This window comes from Pinus tabuliformis, chromosome 7, assembly GCF_031772625.1.
Source record: "Pinus tabuliformis cultivar Carrire ecotype Pingquan chromosome 7, CPIR1, whole genome shotgun sequence".
NCBI lineage: Eukaryota > Viridiplantae > Streptophyta > Pinopsida > Pinales > Pinaceae > Pinus > Pinus tabuliformis.
The window spans coordinates 1,261,053,860-1,261,070,923 of NC_142293.1; the positions used below are offsets into that span (position 1 = coordinate 1,261,053,860).

Consider the following 17,064-nt stretch of genomic DNA (forward strand, 5'->3'; position numbering starts at 1 on the left):
GAAGAAAAACCTTCTCACACAAGTTTTCAACCAACCAAATGCACTATCATGCCCCTTTAATCATATTCAACGCAAGAAATTTTGGGCATGTTTCATTTTTTCTTGTTGTCTATGACAAACATTGTTCTACTATTCATGGGGATATTAATTTTCAAGAATTTTTCTGTCACAATTCCCTAAAATCTTTTAGGAAAAATGCTTGTCACACACTCCTTCATCTCTATAACAATGTTTTCTTATATTTTGGAATTAATGATTGATTTAGATTTTGAGATGTTTGATAGTGGTATGCAAAAGTGGGACAATGAAAATGATATTGCTATTATCTCAAATTTGAATATCACACTTTGAATATCATGTAGTTCATACCCTTGTTACTGGGCACTTTTGAATCAATTTGAAAGGATCTTGGGTCATTATGAAATGATTTATTTTATGAGGCTAATTCATATCTATCTTGCATTTCCTTTTGGCTCATTTAAGGCACATACTAGCCCTTTCCTAAGGCCCTTCTCGACCTTTATGAGACCCCCCTATCTGAGGCATTTTTGTATTAATTTCAGGCCTGTTCTAAGACCTATTTGGGCCCTCTTCTTGGTATAACTCAGTAGTATTTGACCTAAGTATTTTCAATGGCATCTCTGTGAACAAAATTTGGGATTATTTTGAGTGAATTTGGAGGAAATTATTGTGTTATCTCTCTATGGTTTCTAGAATAATATGATGCTCATTTAAGCCTCTGTTCTGGTCTCTTCTGAAATCAATCTATATATATTTAAAATACCTCCAAGGCACATTGTTTGTAGCCTTATCCTCACCTTTTGTAAGATTTATCATTTCTTCCAAATTTGAAGGGTTTGTTGAGCTATATCTGGAACTCTCTAGAGTTGCATCTAGGACTGATCAAGGGCTTATTCAAAGAAATGATAGAAGCATGTAAGGAAATGATGGCTATAATCAAATCATGCCTTTCTTCTGAAATAGTTACAAGAAGTCTACTATTGGCCATCTCAAGAGCAGATCTCTCTTCACTACTGGTATTGGTGTGTTTTCTTAAATTTCAATTTGATTTTATGTTTAAGGTCAAGATCGCGCTCAGTTATGGCTTCCTTATTAGTTTGGAAGGGGTTTGATTGTTCAATAGTTACTGAATGCTTTGTGTTTTTTCTTCTCGGCAAACCAAAATTGGAATCAAAAATATGGCGGCAAAGCCCAACAGGCCCATGGCTAGCAAAGGTATTTTACAGTGTTCTGCTATCCAAACCCCGTACCAAAACCTAATATCAACAAATATGTAATACATCTTTATTAGTGTTTATATGAATATCAATGGCTCTATATGACTAGTGTAAAACAGAGATCGATTTGATAGAGCTTATATGCATGCTCTGTGATGTAGTGGTGACGCGAGACGAAATGAGGCCTAGAAGGGTTTTATTAGACATTGGGAACCTAGGGTGCCATGCTTCAAAACCCAAGCTAGAGTAATCAAGCTTTTTCATTCCTAGAACATATGTAATTTTTTTTTAAATTTGCAAAACCCTTATGTAGTACTCATGTTTTATCAGCACATAGTGGAAACTTCAATTTTATAAAGAATTTTTGATTGTGAGCTTAACCTCTCTAGTCAAGCATTTTTCTCTAGCCATATGCTTATTCAAGCATTTTAAACCCTCTTCTGGCGGGGATTGATGAAGAAAAAAGCTATATGTGATTCTTTGGGTGTGTAATTCTATGTCCACATGAAATCTAGGAAGCAGAATCAGCTTGCTGATAAGAAAATGACAAGGTAAATTCAGCTTCCCAATATGATGCTCTGGTCTTTTGCAGATATTTTGGGGTTTTACCAATTAGAGTTAACAATTAGAATTGGGTGTGTAGGAGGTTTGGTGTCGATGTCAAGAATACGAGTGCTACAACAAAGTCATCATCCATGGTATGTAGATCATCCATGGTTGTATAAATTGTGTGTGATTAAACAACTGTCTGATTTATTTATCATATATCAATCCCCAGATGTTAGTATGCAGCATGAAGTGAGTGATTTGAGTTCACTACTAATAGGATTTATACGTTGGCCTCTGTTTCAAATCAGTAACTGCGTGTGGATATATTGAGGTCAATAACAGGGCTCTTTGCTTGCCTATTTAGTTGGGATGGTTTACATGTATTTATTTTACATCTGTTGGTTTTGTTTTCCTGCCATTCAGCCACTGGGGCCACAAAGGAACAAAGATGAAAATGGAAGCATTAGATCAAATTTAGTTTCAAAATCCAAGCATGTAGCAGGTTCAGGAAAAGCACCTGGGATTTCTAATCTTGGACCCTTACATACACGTGAATCAATTTCAGGAAAACTGCCCAAGGTTTTGAATGTTGAGGTCTCAAGTAATGATCCATCGAGTTCAAAGATACAACGCAAGCCTTCTGCTACTGTCTCTTTGGTAAAAACATTTCAGCTTCAGGGAGGTCTCCTACTACTAGCCTCTCAGGTAAACACGCTTCAACTCCAGGGAGGCCTTCTACTAACCTCTCTAGCAAATGTACTTCAGCTTCAGGGAGACCACCAAAGCCTTCAAATGTTGACATCTCAGGCAAACCTGCTTCAAATGCATCTAAGTCTAGGTTCTGCCCACCTGTAGCTAAAGGTGTCTCAAGCAGAATGCCAATGAATGATGCATCAAAAAGGAAGACAAGGCTTCCACGAGCTTTTACATCAACACTGACTGCTAGAAGTAATGTTAGGAGCATTTGGTCCACTGCTCTTATTTTAGCATGTGTAGATGGTTCTTTTTATTCACATATTTTTACTCTATTCTTTTGAAAAAGCAAGTGAAGGGTTTATCTAATCCATAGCTCCAATTGCCATCCAATGGTTTCTATTAGACAACTTGCATCTAGAGCCATTGAGCGGGATGCCATGGAAGAGGAAGAGGACTTGCCCGACATTAACGAAGCAGATAATGAAAATCAACTTGCTGTAGTTGAATATGTTCAAGACATTTACCATTTCTATTGGTATACTGAGGTATGTCCCTTTTGTCATGGGAGCCTTGCAAACTGTTTTTATTGTATTCGAAATAACAACATCTTGTCTTAGAAGAATACACTTCATTTAAACAATTTAATTAGACACTAGATTTCCATTGCATATAGTATTCAGTGATTACATGTGAGCAGTGTGTGTCTGTGCCATACATGAATATGTCCACTGGAAAATTAAAGTGCCCACTTAAGCATCATGGAAGGTTATAATTTATGAATGAGGACAATAGGTCAAGCATTGATGTGAGCCTTGATCCATGTCTATAGTTTAGATTCAACTCTGAATAAATGACTGTATGTCTAATTTGTTTCTATTTTGGTCTGTTGTGTTTGTTATATTGCACGCATACGACAATTTATTATCAAACTACATGTCAAGCCAAGTTGATATCAACCAGAAGATGAGGGAAATACTTATTGACTTTGATGTACTTGATTAATACATATCGATATCTATTTGTTTCTGTAATAATAATTTTTTTTGTACCCTTCTGAAGATAATTTTCTAACATAAACAATTTGCACTTTCAGGTGCATCTAAAATTTGATTTAATGGATGAGACACTTTTTGTCACGATTAACCTGATTAATAGATTTCTTTCTGTGGTGTACACAATTACGAGAAAGGATATTCAACTAGTGGGGTTGAATGCCATGCTAGTTGATGCCAAATATGAAGAAATTTGGGCTCCCAAGGTAGTAAATAATCACAGGAGGGAAAGTTCGTTGTTAAGTTGAAATTTTGTATTGATTTGTTTTGACTAAAAACTTGTTTCTTGTGCCCTTGATTTGGCATCTAGAATAAAGCTTCACATTCGAACTCATTTTCCTTAAGGGCTTTATAGGTTAAGGAATTGATTACAATCTCAAACAATGTTTATACACGTGGTGAATTTCTCTCCATGATGAGATTTTGTTTTCTCACATTATTATGTCATACTTGTCTCCCATATTTCGAGCTTTATATTTCTAATTGTTTAAATAATTCATATTTGGAATTGTTATCTTTGCTCATGTTTATGGTATGTTTCATTTTCTTCAGGAGAAATTGATGCTCAACAAATTAAGATTCAATTTGGATGTACCAAATCCCTTTTTTTTCATGAAAAGGTTTCTAAAGGCTGCTCAGGCTGATAAACAGGTATTCTACTTTTCTTGAAATTTTTATGAATATTCAAATGGCATTGAGCCTCAATTATGTTATGAAATGCATTGTATTTTTGATATGTTGCATGAGAGGCATCATGCACTATTTTGTTCTAACTGTAAATGGGATCTTTATAAATTTAATGCTCTTTTGGGTTTGTTTCCATGGATTAGCTTGAGAAGCTGGCATTCTATCTTCTTGAACTATGTTTGGTTGAGCATGAAGCATTGAAATGGAAACCATCTATGTTGACAACCTCAACTATATACATGGACAACACATCCTGCAAAGGATGCCAACTTGGACAAGACTAGTAGAAACATGTGCACTATAGAGAATCAGAACTCAAGTAAATCTTGAATCAGAACTCAAGCAAAGTGATCGGCTCATTGGTTTACTAGCTTTCTTCATTGAACTAACAAGAAAATTTGTCTTGTGAAGGGTGAGAACAGACGTTAGAAGGCTTCTATGTCGCTCTTTATTTTGTAGGACAAATTTACATGATATATTGATTGGATATTATGTCTTAACTTGTGTGCTTAGATCAATTTTAGATAGTTTACATAATTGTAGATGTTGCACATGAGACAACTACCTATGGCTAGGGGTATGGCAGTTATCAATAGACTGATTCAGTTGGACATGTTCTTCAATTCTATTCATGTTAGTATAGGAAAAGATTGTGGCAGAGAATTCGGTGCTCATTTTTATAACTCATAATGATCAGGAATTCCATGGTTTTGCAACTTTTTTAAAGCACAACCATCCGTTTGAGAGGCAAGCCACTCAACATGCTAAGCTATGTTTGAAACTATAAAATGACATACATTATCAGATAAGTTATATTCTGATTTTTATTCCAATTCAGAGATAAAATAGTCTGATATATAAAAGAGATGTTTTCAGTTATGGTCTTTATGTGATTGTTTTAATTTTGTTAAGATCAACTTTGACTCTTTATTTTGAGATTATGTGGCCTAGGTATTCCATCTTCGTTTTAACAAAAGAACAAATCAAAATAAATTTGTGTTTCTACCAAGATGGTCAATACCTGTTAATTGTCTTTAAATTGTTCTTTTCATGATTTTCTACAAATGAGAAAATAATCAAAGTGTATAAATACAATTTTTTTAAGACATAGTTGGAAAAGTCCATTCATGATTGCTTAGAATTAAGAACTTTGGTTAAACTGAATGACATTACCCTTGAATTTGTAATGTCCTTCGTGAGTACTAAATATTGTTTTGCAAAATCACGCTGTATTGTGAGTTGATAATTCCTTTATCTAAGGTATAATTTTTAGAAATATTTGGTTTCATGAAGTTTATTCAGCATTTTTGTTTATTACTGGAATCAAAAATTTGTTTTTATTATTATCTTAATCTTTGGTAATCTGAAATATTTTTTTTTTGGTACTAGAATCAGTGTATCAGGGATTTTCCCTTTTATTAAGAACTCTGCATCTCAAAATATCCCAAATTAACCTTTCTATCTCTATTTTATGGTAATGTTGATCTCCGTATTGCTTAACATTGATAGTGCTTTCTAGTGGCAACTCCATGGGTAGGTCTTATACTGGTTTAGTTCTGTTATCTCAAAATTCATGGAACATAGGATTTCCATTTGATAAAATAAAATGTCAGCTTGAGACGCCGGCATTCTATCTTCTTGAACTATGCCTGGTTGAGTATGAAGCATTGAAATGGAAACCATCTATGCTGGCAACCTCAGTTATATACATGGAAAAACACATCCTGCAAAGGATGCCAGCTTGAACAAGACTGCTTCAGAAACATGCACACTATAGAGAATCATAACTCAAGTAAAGTCATCGGCTGATTGGTTTACCAGCTTTTTTCATGGAACTGACAAGGAAGCTTGTCTTGTGAATGGTGAGAATGGACGTTAGAAGACTTCTGCGTCACTCTTTATTTTGCAGGACAGATTTACATGATATATTGATTGGATATTATGTTTCAACTTGTGGGCTTAGATCAATTTTAGATAGTGTACATAATTGTAGATGTTGTACATGAGACAACTACCTATGGCTAGGGGTATGGCAGTTAACAATATATTGATTATATACTGATTCAGTTGGACAGGTTCTTCAATTCTATTCCTGCTAGTATAGGAAAAAATTGTGGCAGAGAATTGGGTGCTCATTTTCATAACTCATAATGATCAGAAATTCCATGGTTTTGCAACTTTTTCAAAGCACAACCATCCCTTTGAGAGGCAACCCACTTAGCATGCTAAGCTATGTTTGAAACTATAAAATGACATACATTATAACATAAGTTATATTCTGATTTTTATTCCAATTAGGAGATAAAATAGTCTGATATATAAAAGAGATGTTTTTGAGTTATGGTCTTTATGTGATTGTTTTAATTTTGTTAAGATCAACTTTGACTCTTTATTTTGAGATTATGTGGCCTAGGTATTCCATCTTCGCTTTAACAAAAGAACAAATCAAAATAAATTCTAGTTTCTGCCAAGATGGTTAATACATGTTAATTGTGTTTAAAGTGTTCTTTTCATGATTTGCTACAGATGAGAAAATAATCAAAGTACAGGAAGGCTTGGAGGTGGATCTTCTGAAATACTCTGTAAAAGAGTACCAATGACAAATTTCGTAGCAGCAATTTTAATAAGCTACATAAAATCACTATTTCCTCTTACGGTTGCTTTATCATTATGTAGATCACCTCCAGTTTTATCTTCACTGGTAGTTTCATCATCCTTCTCTTATTGACATCCTATATTAACTGATTAAAAAACCCTAATATTATATCTGTGTTTGCCTGTTCTGGAGTCATAACTTTCAACACCTTGAATTTTAGGCCAGGCATCCAAACTTTAAGAAATTTAAGAACTCATCTCAATCCCTCATCTCCCACATCTGCATCATCATTTTTATTTGTGTCAGTATCTGAGTCTTCAGTAGCTTTAGGTGATATCGAAAAGGAAGCATCTACATATTGTCCATTCTGTTGTAAGTAGACCACCTTCTCCTTATATTTATGATCATTGTCTTTTGTTACGAAAATTTCAAACAAAGGAACGCCTAGAGCTCTTGCAGCCAGCTGCCTTGCATTATAACTCTTGGCAACATATATCTCATGTTGAGAATAAATATGGATAGTTCTTCCATATGGATCATTTGCACCCTCTACCAAACCAGCCCACCATCCAACCTTGTGTTTAATCATTCCTTGTAAACTTAGAGTACAATGATCATATGATGGCACCAATATAAGACCTGAAGTGCATGAATAGTTCCCTGAAAGAGAATTATCCCAATTTGAAGAAGTGGAATGTTGCTCAATAATGTGTATTGCCTGGATTTAGCCTCCTATTTCCTTTGAATCCGGATAAAATCTTCCTTTCCCATATAATTTATTCGTAACACCTTGAATCTGGTTCAGAAGCCCAAAATTGTGGAAACGACAGAGCCCACCCAATGGAAGATTTTTATTGGGTTGCGGTTAACAGGACAAACAAAACCATGAGAGGTGGAAAGAACCAGTGGTCTCTTTGATGATCTATGTTGTGATTTGGAGTGTGGCCGAGAACTAGTATACTTGGGAGATAATTGGAGATTTTCAAACCATCATAATAATAATCCTGTGTAAAATCCTGAGAGTAATTGCAACCTTAAACACCAAAACAAAAATTTCTCATATAAATAATTAAAAAAGAAAATTATATGTGATAACAGGTCTAAGGTAAGCTTTTAGGGCCGTAGGTGGAAAATTGCATGGAGAACTGTTTGAGGGCCAAGAGGCCTACTGTAGTGCATTCTCTTCAAGTTGCATGTGCACAGAGACTAGCGCAGGTGGAGAAAAGGGTGTTAACCCTTGAACAAAGTTTGGAGCTCTTTCTGTAGGAAACCGTGGGTTGTAGGGTGCCTTGTGTAGGTTTCCAAAGGGACAACAAAAGAGATTCGGTTGTGTGGATAAGGGTAACATAGATTATTTTCAATTTCTGGCAAAGCTTTTCTCATATCATTTCATCCTTGGGCATTTAAGCCCATCTTGCAAGAACCTCCGTTTAGATAATCATTATATAAAATCTTGGAAGTTTAATCCCATGCTTCTCAATTGGTTTTCAAATTTGAAATTCCCATATCATGCTTTTCAACTAATTTTGGTATTATAGATGTTTTCTCTGATATAATTTTGTACATGCATGTTCTTTGGCAGATATTTTTTGTAAATTTGATCTTGCATAGGTCACTTTGTTATAGGGCGATAAGGCTCTTGGTTCTTGGTGTTCAAGACATTACTTTAATATTTTTTTAGCCTAAATTTTCAAGTGATTCTCTGATTATAGAAATTCCAGGGTCATTCCTATTTCAAGGAAGTGATATTAGTTCTTAATATTGTTTCCATTGTCGTTTCTATTTCCTATATGATGTTACTTCCAATGTAATCACTCATTATGTAAAAGAGACCTTAAGGAGAAATCCACTATATCTAGATTGAGTGGGCCTAATGTTAAGAGGATGTGTTTCCTCCTAAGCAGCCACAGGTTCAAAACTAGAGGGGGTAGAGTATGTATGCCTTCATTGACTTAGAAGTCAAATCATTGCGGAGGCGGATCCCTTGTCCCACCAATGGAATTTTGAAGGAAACGACATTGTAAGACCGACATCATTGGAAATTAAAAAATAAATTGAACGAGCTTCCATCTAGACATTGAGAGCCTCTAAATAAAACTTGTTGTTTTAACTCAGGGACATATAAGATTAAATGTAGTTCAAAAATATCGCCTAAAGTATAGTGGAATGGAGTTTTTTTTAGAGGATAAGGAAAGGTCCTTTATAGGCATTGATGCAACATTGTTGTTAAAGTTTATGGAAATACTTATACGAATGATCCTCCACAGATTTTTTTGTCACTAATGTTATTTTTTAGAATGATTTACACAAATTGCTTCAAAATGGCATTTTAAGGGAGTAACTAGAATGAGATGATTCATGACCAGAAAATTTACCCCATAAAAGTTTGAAATTCAGCGAGTGCCTGAATCCCCTCTTGGCAACTAATTTCTAAGACAGTGGAATGTATTTGAGAGGAAAAGGGTGGGCTTTACAATAAGTCATAGTTAGTTTGAAAATAATGGGGAATTAAGAGATCATTATACCTAACAAGCCCTTGTCAGTATTGAAGCTGAGGCATAGATACATGGAAACCGACATTTATATGAGAATTTTTTTATTTGAGTAAGGGAACAACAACTATAACTTAAGGTTGTAGCAGTGGCTCGATAAAATAATCCCTTGTCTCTCGTTGTAGTGACTATGTGTTAAAGTTGCAACAATTGATGCTTAAGGTTGTAAAAGTTATGACTTGGGGATGTAGCATTTGCTACTTGGAATAAAATTTATATATATACAGGAAAACATATATATTAAGATATCATTATACTTGAAAATTCCTTTTCAATATTGAAGTTGAGGTATAGATACATAGAAACAACATTTATATAATAATTATTTTATTTTAATAAGGGAATAGCAGTTGTAACTTAGGGTTGCTACAATGGTTCCATAAATAAGTTTCTTGTATCTAGGTGCGACAATTGTGCATTAAAGTTGCAACAATTGTGGGTTAAGGTTGTAGGAGCTGCATCTTAGGGATGCACATCTACGACTTAGAATAAAATAGTATATATATAGAGAGAGAGAGAGAGAGAGATCATTATACCTGACAAGTCCTTGTGAATATTTCCATGGACAACCTTTATATGAATTCTTTTATTTGAGTAAAATATAAATATATATATATATATATATATATATATATATATATAGAGAGAGAGAGAGAGAGAGAGAGAGAGAGAGAGAGAGAGAGAGAGAGAGAGAGAGATCATTATACCTGACAAGTCCTTGTGAATATTTCCATGGAAACAACCTTTATATGGGAATTCTTTTATTTGAGTCCAAAAATAAGAGTTCCATAAAACAATGGTTGGCAATTAGTTTCAGTGATATAAAAACATATTCTTAATTGATATTCATTTGAAACAATAAAATAATAAAAACAGTTCATGTGAGAGGAACAACTCAATTACTTTAGACAATATTAAAAAAAAAACTCACATGAAAATAAAGGGGGTAAATTTAAATGGTTAAATTTTTAAAGTTTTTTATGTTGTTTTTAATTTTAAATATATTACATTTATCTTTAGATTCAAAAATACAACTTCAATTACAAAAATTGCTAAGTTGGTGAACTATTATAGATTTAAATTTGACTAAAAATAAAACATTTGAATTCATCTTAAACAAAATCGCTATAATAACTAAAATAAAACCATAAAATGGCTCCTATAGATAATTCCACAACTTCTTAATTAGGGAAAATATGTAAAACCTCTACACAATATGTTTCCACTTCTTCAAAATACTGTAGAAACTAAAAAGGTTGAAAAAAATATGATTTTTTTCAAATTTTGAGTATAAGAACATGAAAAATATATCCATTTATTTAAGATTGCATGAACTCTTTAAATACAAAGAAATAAATAAAGTTTTAAAATTATCTCCATTTGTTTGAACCACTGTCTATATTTTCACTTTATTTAAAAGTAAAACCTTCTTTATCCTCATGAATTTTTCTTTTGATGGTTTGTCACCATGATTATGAAATTGATATGTGTCACTTTTGACAGAAGAGGAATGTAACCTTCAATGAAAAATGGTATCTGAGTTATATGTTGCTTGTATAGTCTTCCTAGGAATAAGCATATCCTTTGTTGCCAAAGAATATCATGGGAAAAACCCTGGGTTAGAAATACCATGAGAAAAACCATGCGTTGTTAAAATAGAGCCTCATAATGTTTAATTATTTATTTATTTACTTTATTTTCTTTTTAATTGAATCTGGTTTTTATGTAATTTGACCAAGTCAAAATACTTACAAGACAATACATTACAACATTTCTTCTATACTCAGCTCGAGAGTGCCTCTCAGAACAACTAAAATTTGTAAAACCATCCTAGATGCATCCTAACTTCGGATCTACCAAGCACCCAAAGGGATCAAATCTCTTGAGATACAAATATTGTTTATAGTGAAAAGAGATTTGATCCCTTTAGCTTGTTAGATTTGGAGATAACATGGGGCTAAGTTTGGTTTAATTGGTTATTCCACGTGAATACTTTTAAGTTAAAATGGTTAAGTTACTTACATTAATATTTTTGTTTAACTTTATTTTATGTAATTTTATTGAGTCCAAATGTTTACAGGACATGACATTACATCTCTTCCACCCAAAAATGTACATTTTATATTTTCAAATTCCCTTAGAAATTCAAATTTTAACACAATATAATTACTAGCAAAATTTGATTTTACAGCACCATCATTATTTAAATCTGTTGTCCCTTAAATCAAATTTAATCAATCAAATTTAATCCCCTTATTAGTCCCTTCCTTCAACATGACTATAACGATCGGTAGATCATTTATGCCTTCAACATGACTATAATGATCGGGTGATCATTTATGCACAATTAAATGAGTCGTTGACTGTTTGTTTTCTAGATTTATCATTGTTTAACCAAAGTTTTATAGTGTCGATCTTTATTCATCCAAATTTTAACGAAACGTTCTTGTTGAAGGAAATCAACCTCTTATTGCAGGCTTCGTTCATCACAATGTGAAATATTCTGACTAAGTTATATTTATCCAAAGTTCAAGAATGTTGTACATTGTGACAACTTATTTATATCCAAAGGTTTTGTATGTAGTGACAACTTATTTCTATCCAAAGTTTTTTTTAGCACTAATGCTATATGCCATCGATTTCACATGTTATTTTACGACAGTCCTACTCCTCCGCGTGTAGTACCTATTGTTGGACATGCTACTTATTTATAGTTCTCTGGTTGTAGCTATTTTTCTATTTTTTGTGTATTATTGAGAGTGCCTTACTGAGATGGGCTAACCTACCTATTGGTAAAGAGGACGGAAGCAAACAAAAGCAGGTACAGGAGACAAAAACAAGGAACACTATTGCTGAGGTTCATGAACATTCGCTCAGTTCCAGGTGCGTTTCAAAAAACCAAATACAATTTCACCCGCTTGCTTTCTGCATTTTAGCAGTTCTTTTCTGCAAGTTCAATACACTGAGGTAGTGGTTAATACTTATTATGAGGTAGTATATTACAAAGTCTTTTTATTTGTTACAATGATTTTCTATTTTTCTAAAACTTGAGCAATAAATGATCTTGGATTTGAGTCTTTTGAGAGAAGTCTCCAAGGTGGTTATTGTTGTATTTGGGTTGGTGAGAACGAAGCATCAGTACTATCTTTATGTGATTATATCATCGGGTTCCTTGCTTGGCAGATTGGGTGACCTGGTTTTCTCACTAAGCTTGCTAGCTAGAGGTAGGTCTATTGTGTCGGGGCATTACCAAGAAGCTACGTGGAAGAAATATAACTCTCCTTCCTATACATTACTTGCAGAAGACCTGTGCTCAAAGGAAGGAATCTAAAAGAGGGAACATTTTTTCCTTCATTAACATGACACAGAATTGTTTGATACTTCCATAACTCTCCTCAGAAAAATTCAGGAGCTTCACCGAGACTGGAAATGGCGTTGTAGTTACAACAGATTGTGCAGGTTGACGTCCAGTGTGGTAACAAGTAAAATAGGGCAGAGCAGGGTGGAAACATATTATTGCTCTGTAGAAATCATGGAATAGGGAAAGAAAAGCTATGAAACTATTCCTCGAAGGGCAACATGGTCGCATCCCACTATATTTTCACACATAAATCTAATAAAATCACGCAGCCTTGTGTTGGAATCCAATATATAGAAATTCAAGGTGTAAATACCTCTGCAGGGCTCTCGTTGTAGAGATATGAATTAACATGGTCAATAACCAGTGAATCAGTTGTGGGTAGCTCTGAATCTACTCTCATATCTAGTACTATGACTCCATTTTCCATGAGCCTAGGGAAAGTCTACACATACCAAAAAAATTCATACTGTAATCAAGTGATCTGCATAATAATTGCATCAATCCTTTTTAGTAAATACAAGTATTAGGTTTAAAAGAAATAAAAGTCTCCATCATACCTTCGGATGGGAAGAGCTAAGAAAGCTTTGGTTATTTCGAGAAGTAAATGCAGCTATGAATATTTCCTTAGAGATCTTGGTTGGATACATCTCCATCACATATGATAATGGACATTCGACCAAGATATGACCTACAAGAGTACCTGCTACACATTTTATCCAAAGACTTTAGTGCCCCTCAAAGGCCATGAAAAAAGAAAGAACAACAGCACTAGAACAACACATGATGAAAATCAGTACTTTTCAAAGACCAGTTTTCGTATAATAGAAGGTTTCAAGTATTCTTTCAATTCAATGAACCAGGTCCATGGATTTCGTGTCAAAGGTTTTCGATCCAAAACCTTAGTTAAGTACCAACCGTTTTATCCATGAAATTACCAACCCTTTTAGAGCTGTAATTATCTAAAACTTATGTTCACATTTAGGTTTAGGGCTAGTGACCCAGGCCTCAAAGCCCGACACCTTGCTTTTTAACTTCCCATGGTGTAAGAAAGACAAATCCCCACAGCGAAAAATACTCATTAACATCAATTGTTCCTCTTGGGGAGAGAAAAGCATGGAACTGAAGGAACAAAATGGGGTACTCGCTTAGCGATTCGCTCTGCCCCCTATCAGGGAAGCTAGGGCTGCATCTATATTTGCCTTTGTTGGTGGGGCATGCACAATCAAATGCAAGAGCATAATATCTAGTATAGCCAGTTGCTACAGTGATCAAGTGAAAGTAACTCACTACTCTGTTGAGAACGTAATTTCAACTGCGCCCAAAACAGCTCTAGAAAACCGCTACCCTATCGGACCGCTTTTGGTTTGCAGGTGGTTTTCGTACAAACTCATCCGATGCAATCAGTTTTGGACGCGTGTACTCTGTACATTTTCCCGTGCAGCTCTCCATCGGGGCATAACGTTTAGCAGATAAAGGCCTTCCGATATTCACCTCGACCGTTCGATTTTTTGAGGGCAAATCACCGGTTGACGGACAGCTCAGACCTTCAACAAATAAATTTTGACGTTCCGTAAATTTTTGGGTTGACCGCCGTTTATTTCAGTCAAGTAATTAAAGTTATTTACTCCGGTTCGTAGGATATTGGTAAAACTTTTAATTTTAATGTTTTTTTATTCCTTCGGAGGTATGGGCATAGTAAAACATATTTACGTGTGGTGTTTTTCGATGTATTTGCATATGCATCGTATGATATTTTTTTTGTTCAGTTGACTTTTGTGAAAAAGGTGGAAACGCACACCGAGTCTATTGTTGTTGGAATGCACTGCAGTGCATAAGAAACATATATTTTTTTTTTGAGTGGGGTGACCAGTATGTGATTGAAGCAGTATACGCACAGCAGTGTGAAACCAGAGCATATCGCATATAGTATGAAATGAAGCTGTAGAACGCACAGCAGTGCGCAGGTGTAATGTGTTAAGTGCTGAAAGTTTTTTGTAATATGCAAAGTGCATAATGTGATTTTTATTTTTACAGCAGTATATGTAAAAGGTTTTTACAGCAGTAAATGTAAACAAAATTTACACACAGCTGTGTAAATTTTTTTAAGGAGACAGAGTAATTTTGTTGAAATGTTTTTTTGGTGAATCCCTCTGAGAGAAAGAGGATGAATTTTGTATCAGGAATTTTGTTTTAATGAATACAAAGATTTTGTGGGTGTATGTAATACTCTGTTCTCAGAAATGTTTTAAGCTTCCCTGTGTTAAAGATCCTGGAGAAAAACAGAGCATTGTCTCTGTGTTCAGTTTATTTTGTTTTTGGGATTTTACCAGAAAAATCCCCAACAGTGGTATCAGAGCAGATCCAGGCTCTTTGAAGGTGTTAAAGAAGCTGAAGGAAGGAGTTTTTTTGCTGCAACAACTTCTCCAGCAGAGTGAAGACACAGTCAAGAAAGAATCCAGGTATTCCTCAGTTTTTTTTGTGTAGCTGCTGAAGAAACAATCAGTATTTCAAATACACAGTCAAATATTTGAAGCATAGTTTAGAGTGCAAGGAATGGCCAGCACCAGCACTAGCATGGGTATGTTTAATACTCAGCTCCCACAGTTTAATGGGAAAAAATATGACTATTGGGCAATAACCATGAGAGCGTTGTTTGCCTCACAAGATTTATGGGAATTAGTTGAAGATGGTTTTGAAGAACCAGCAGATGAAAATGAGTTTAATAAGTTAACTCAGGCAGGGAAAGATCTATTGAAGAGTAATAGGAAGAAGGATTCAAAAGCCCTTGTATTTTTGTATCAAGCAGTGGACTAGAGTGTGTTTCCAAGGATAGCAGCAGCTAAGATATCCAAAGAAGCATGGCAAACTCTCAAGATAGCCTATCATGGCATGGAGAAAGTGAAGACATCAAAACTACAATTGTTGAGGAGAGATTTTGAGAATCTGAGCATGAAGGAGTCAGACAATATTGACTCATTCTTCACACATGTAATTGGTCTGGTCACACAGATAAGGACTCATGGAGAGACTCTTGAAGAAAGGAGGATTGTGGAGAAAATATTGAGAGTCCTACCCTCAAGGTTCCATGTGATTGTCACCACCATAGAAGAGACAAAGGATCTCTCAAACTTTTCAGTTGATGAACTTCATGCATCACTGATAACACATGAGCAGAGGTTGAGTAGAAATGAAAACTCATCTCTAGAGCAAGCCTTCAAGACCCAGATGTCCTTTGGAAGAGGAAGAGGTCAAGGCAGAGGAAACAAGAGAGGAAGAGGCAGAAGCCAAAATAGAGGTGGAAGGAATAGTCCAGCAAATGCTCAAGGAAGAGGCAGCAATCCAAATCAGAACCAAGGCCAAGGCAGCAACCAACAAAGTGGACAACATCATGCTCAAGGACAAAGGTATGAAAAATCCAATGTCCAATGTTATTATTGTAAAAAATATGGGAATTATGCCAATGAATGTAAGAAGAAGCAACATGATATGAATAATAGATCTAGTGCAAATATCACTAGAGAAAATATCAGCCAAGATAATGTCCTTTTAGCTTGTAACATGGCTAAAACAAACAGTGAAGATATATGGTTTCTAGATTCCAGTTGTACCAACCATATGACAGGAAACATAGCCCTGTTTTCTGCTTTAGATCAGAATGTGAAGTCACAAGGCACACTTGGGACTGATAGTAAAATTTCTGTTATGGGTAAAGGAGAAGTAAAAATATTTACAAAGAAAGGTGAAAATAAAACCATAGCAGATGTCTATTATGTTCCTGGAATGAAGTGTAACCTCTTAAGTATTGGACAACTTGTTCAAAAGGGTTACAATGTCTTCTTTGTGAATGATGTATGCACCATCATGGATAGAGCACCTATCAAACGATGTATTGCTGAAGTGAAGATGATGAGGAACAAGATGTTCCCTCTCAGAATAAGGGCAGATTTGAAAAACAAAGAAGTAATTGCAGCAATTACCCAAGAGGCTTTCCAAAGCGTACCAAAGGATGAAAATTGGTTGTGGCACTTGAAATTTGGACATCTCAACTTTGGAGGTCTTAATTTGTTGAGTAGAAAAGGAATGGTAAGAGGATTACCATTGATAGACAAGCTGGACAACATTTGTGAAGGTTGTATCTTGGGGAAACAACATAGAGAAAGTTTTCCATCAGGGAAAAGCATAAGGGCAAAGGCACCCTTAGAAATTATCCACTCATATTTATGTGGACCGATGCAAACCCCATCATTAGCAGGCAACCAATATTTTCTAACATTCATTGATGATTTTACCAAAAAGACTTGGGCTTATTTTCTAAAGAACAAAAGTGAAGTGT

General features: G+C 34.8%; 1 protein-coding gene and 1 long non-coding RNA gene across 3 annotated transcripts in view; both read left to right on the forward strand.

The window, feature by feature from the left end:
• Nucleotides 1-17,064, forward strand: part of LOC149251998 (uncharacterized) — a 173,316-nt gene that overhangs the window by 131,839 nt on the left and 24,413 nt on the right. Inside the window, exons 2-3 of one of the 2 annotated variants that reach the window (XM_089456601.1) lie at nucleotides 1,882-1,936; nucleotides 2,211-3,028. The exons of the other annotated variant lie outside the window; for it this stretch is intronic. Of the exons in view, the coding sequence (XP_089312727.1) occupies nucleotides 1,882-1,936; nucleotides 2,211-2,642 (487 nt within the window). The 3' untranslated portion in view covers nucleotides 2,643-3,028. Of the gene's footprint in view, nucleotides 1-1,881; nucleotides 1,937-2,210; nucleotides 3,029-17,064 lie in introns of those variants that run through there. 2 annotated transcript variants of the gene reach the window in all.
• Nucleotides 3,616-4,987, forward strand: LOC149251999 (uncharacterized). Its single transcript, XR_016266037.1, has 3 exons — nucleotides 3,616-3,933; nucleotides 4,088-4,186; nucleotides 4,366-4,987. It is a non-coding gene; the product is annotated as an uncharacterized LOC149251999 (long non-coding RNA).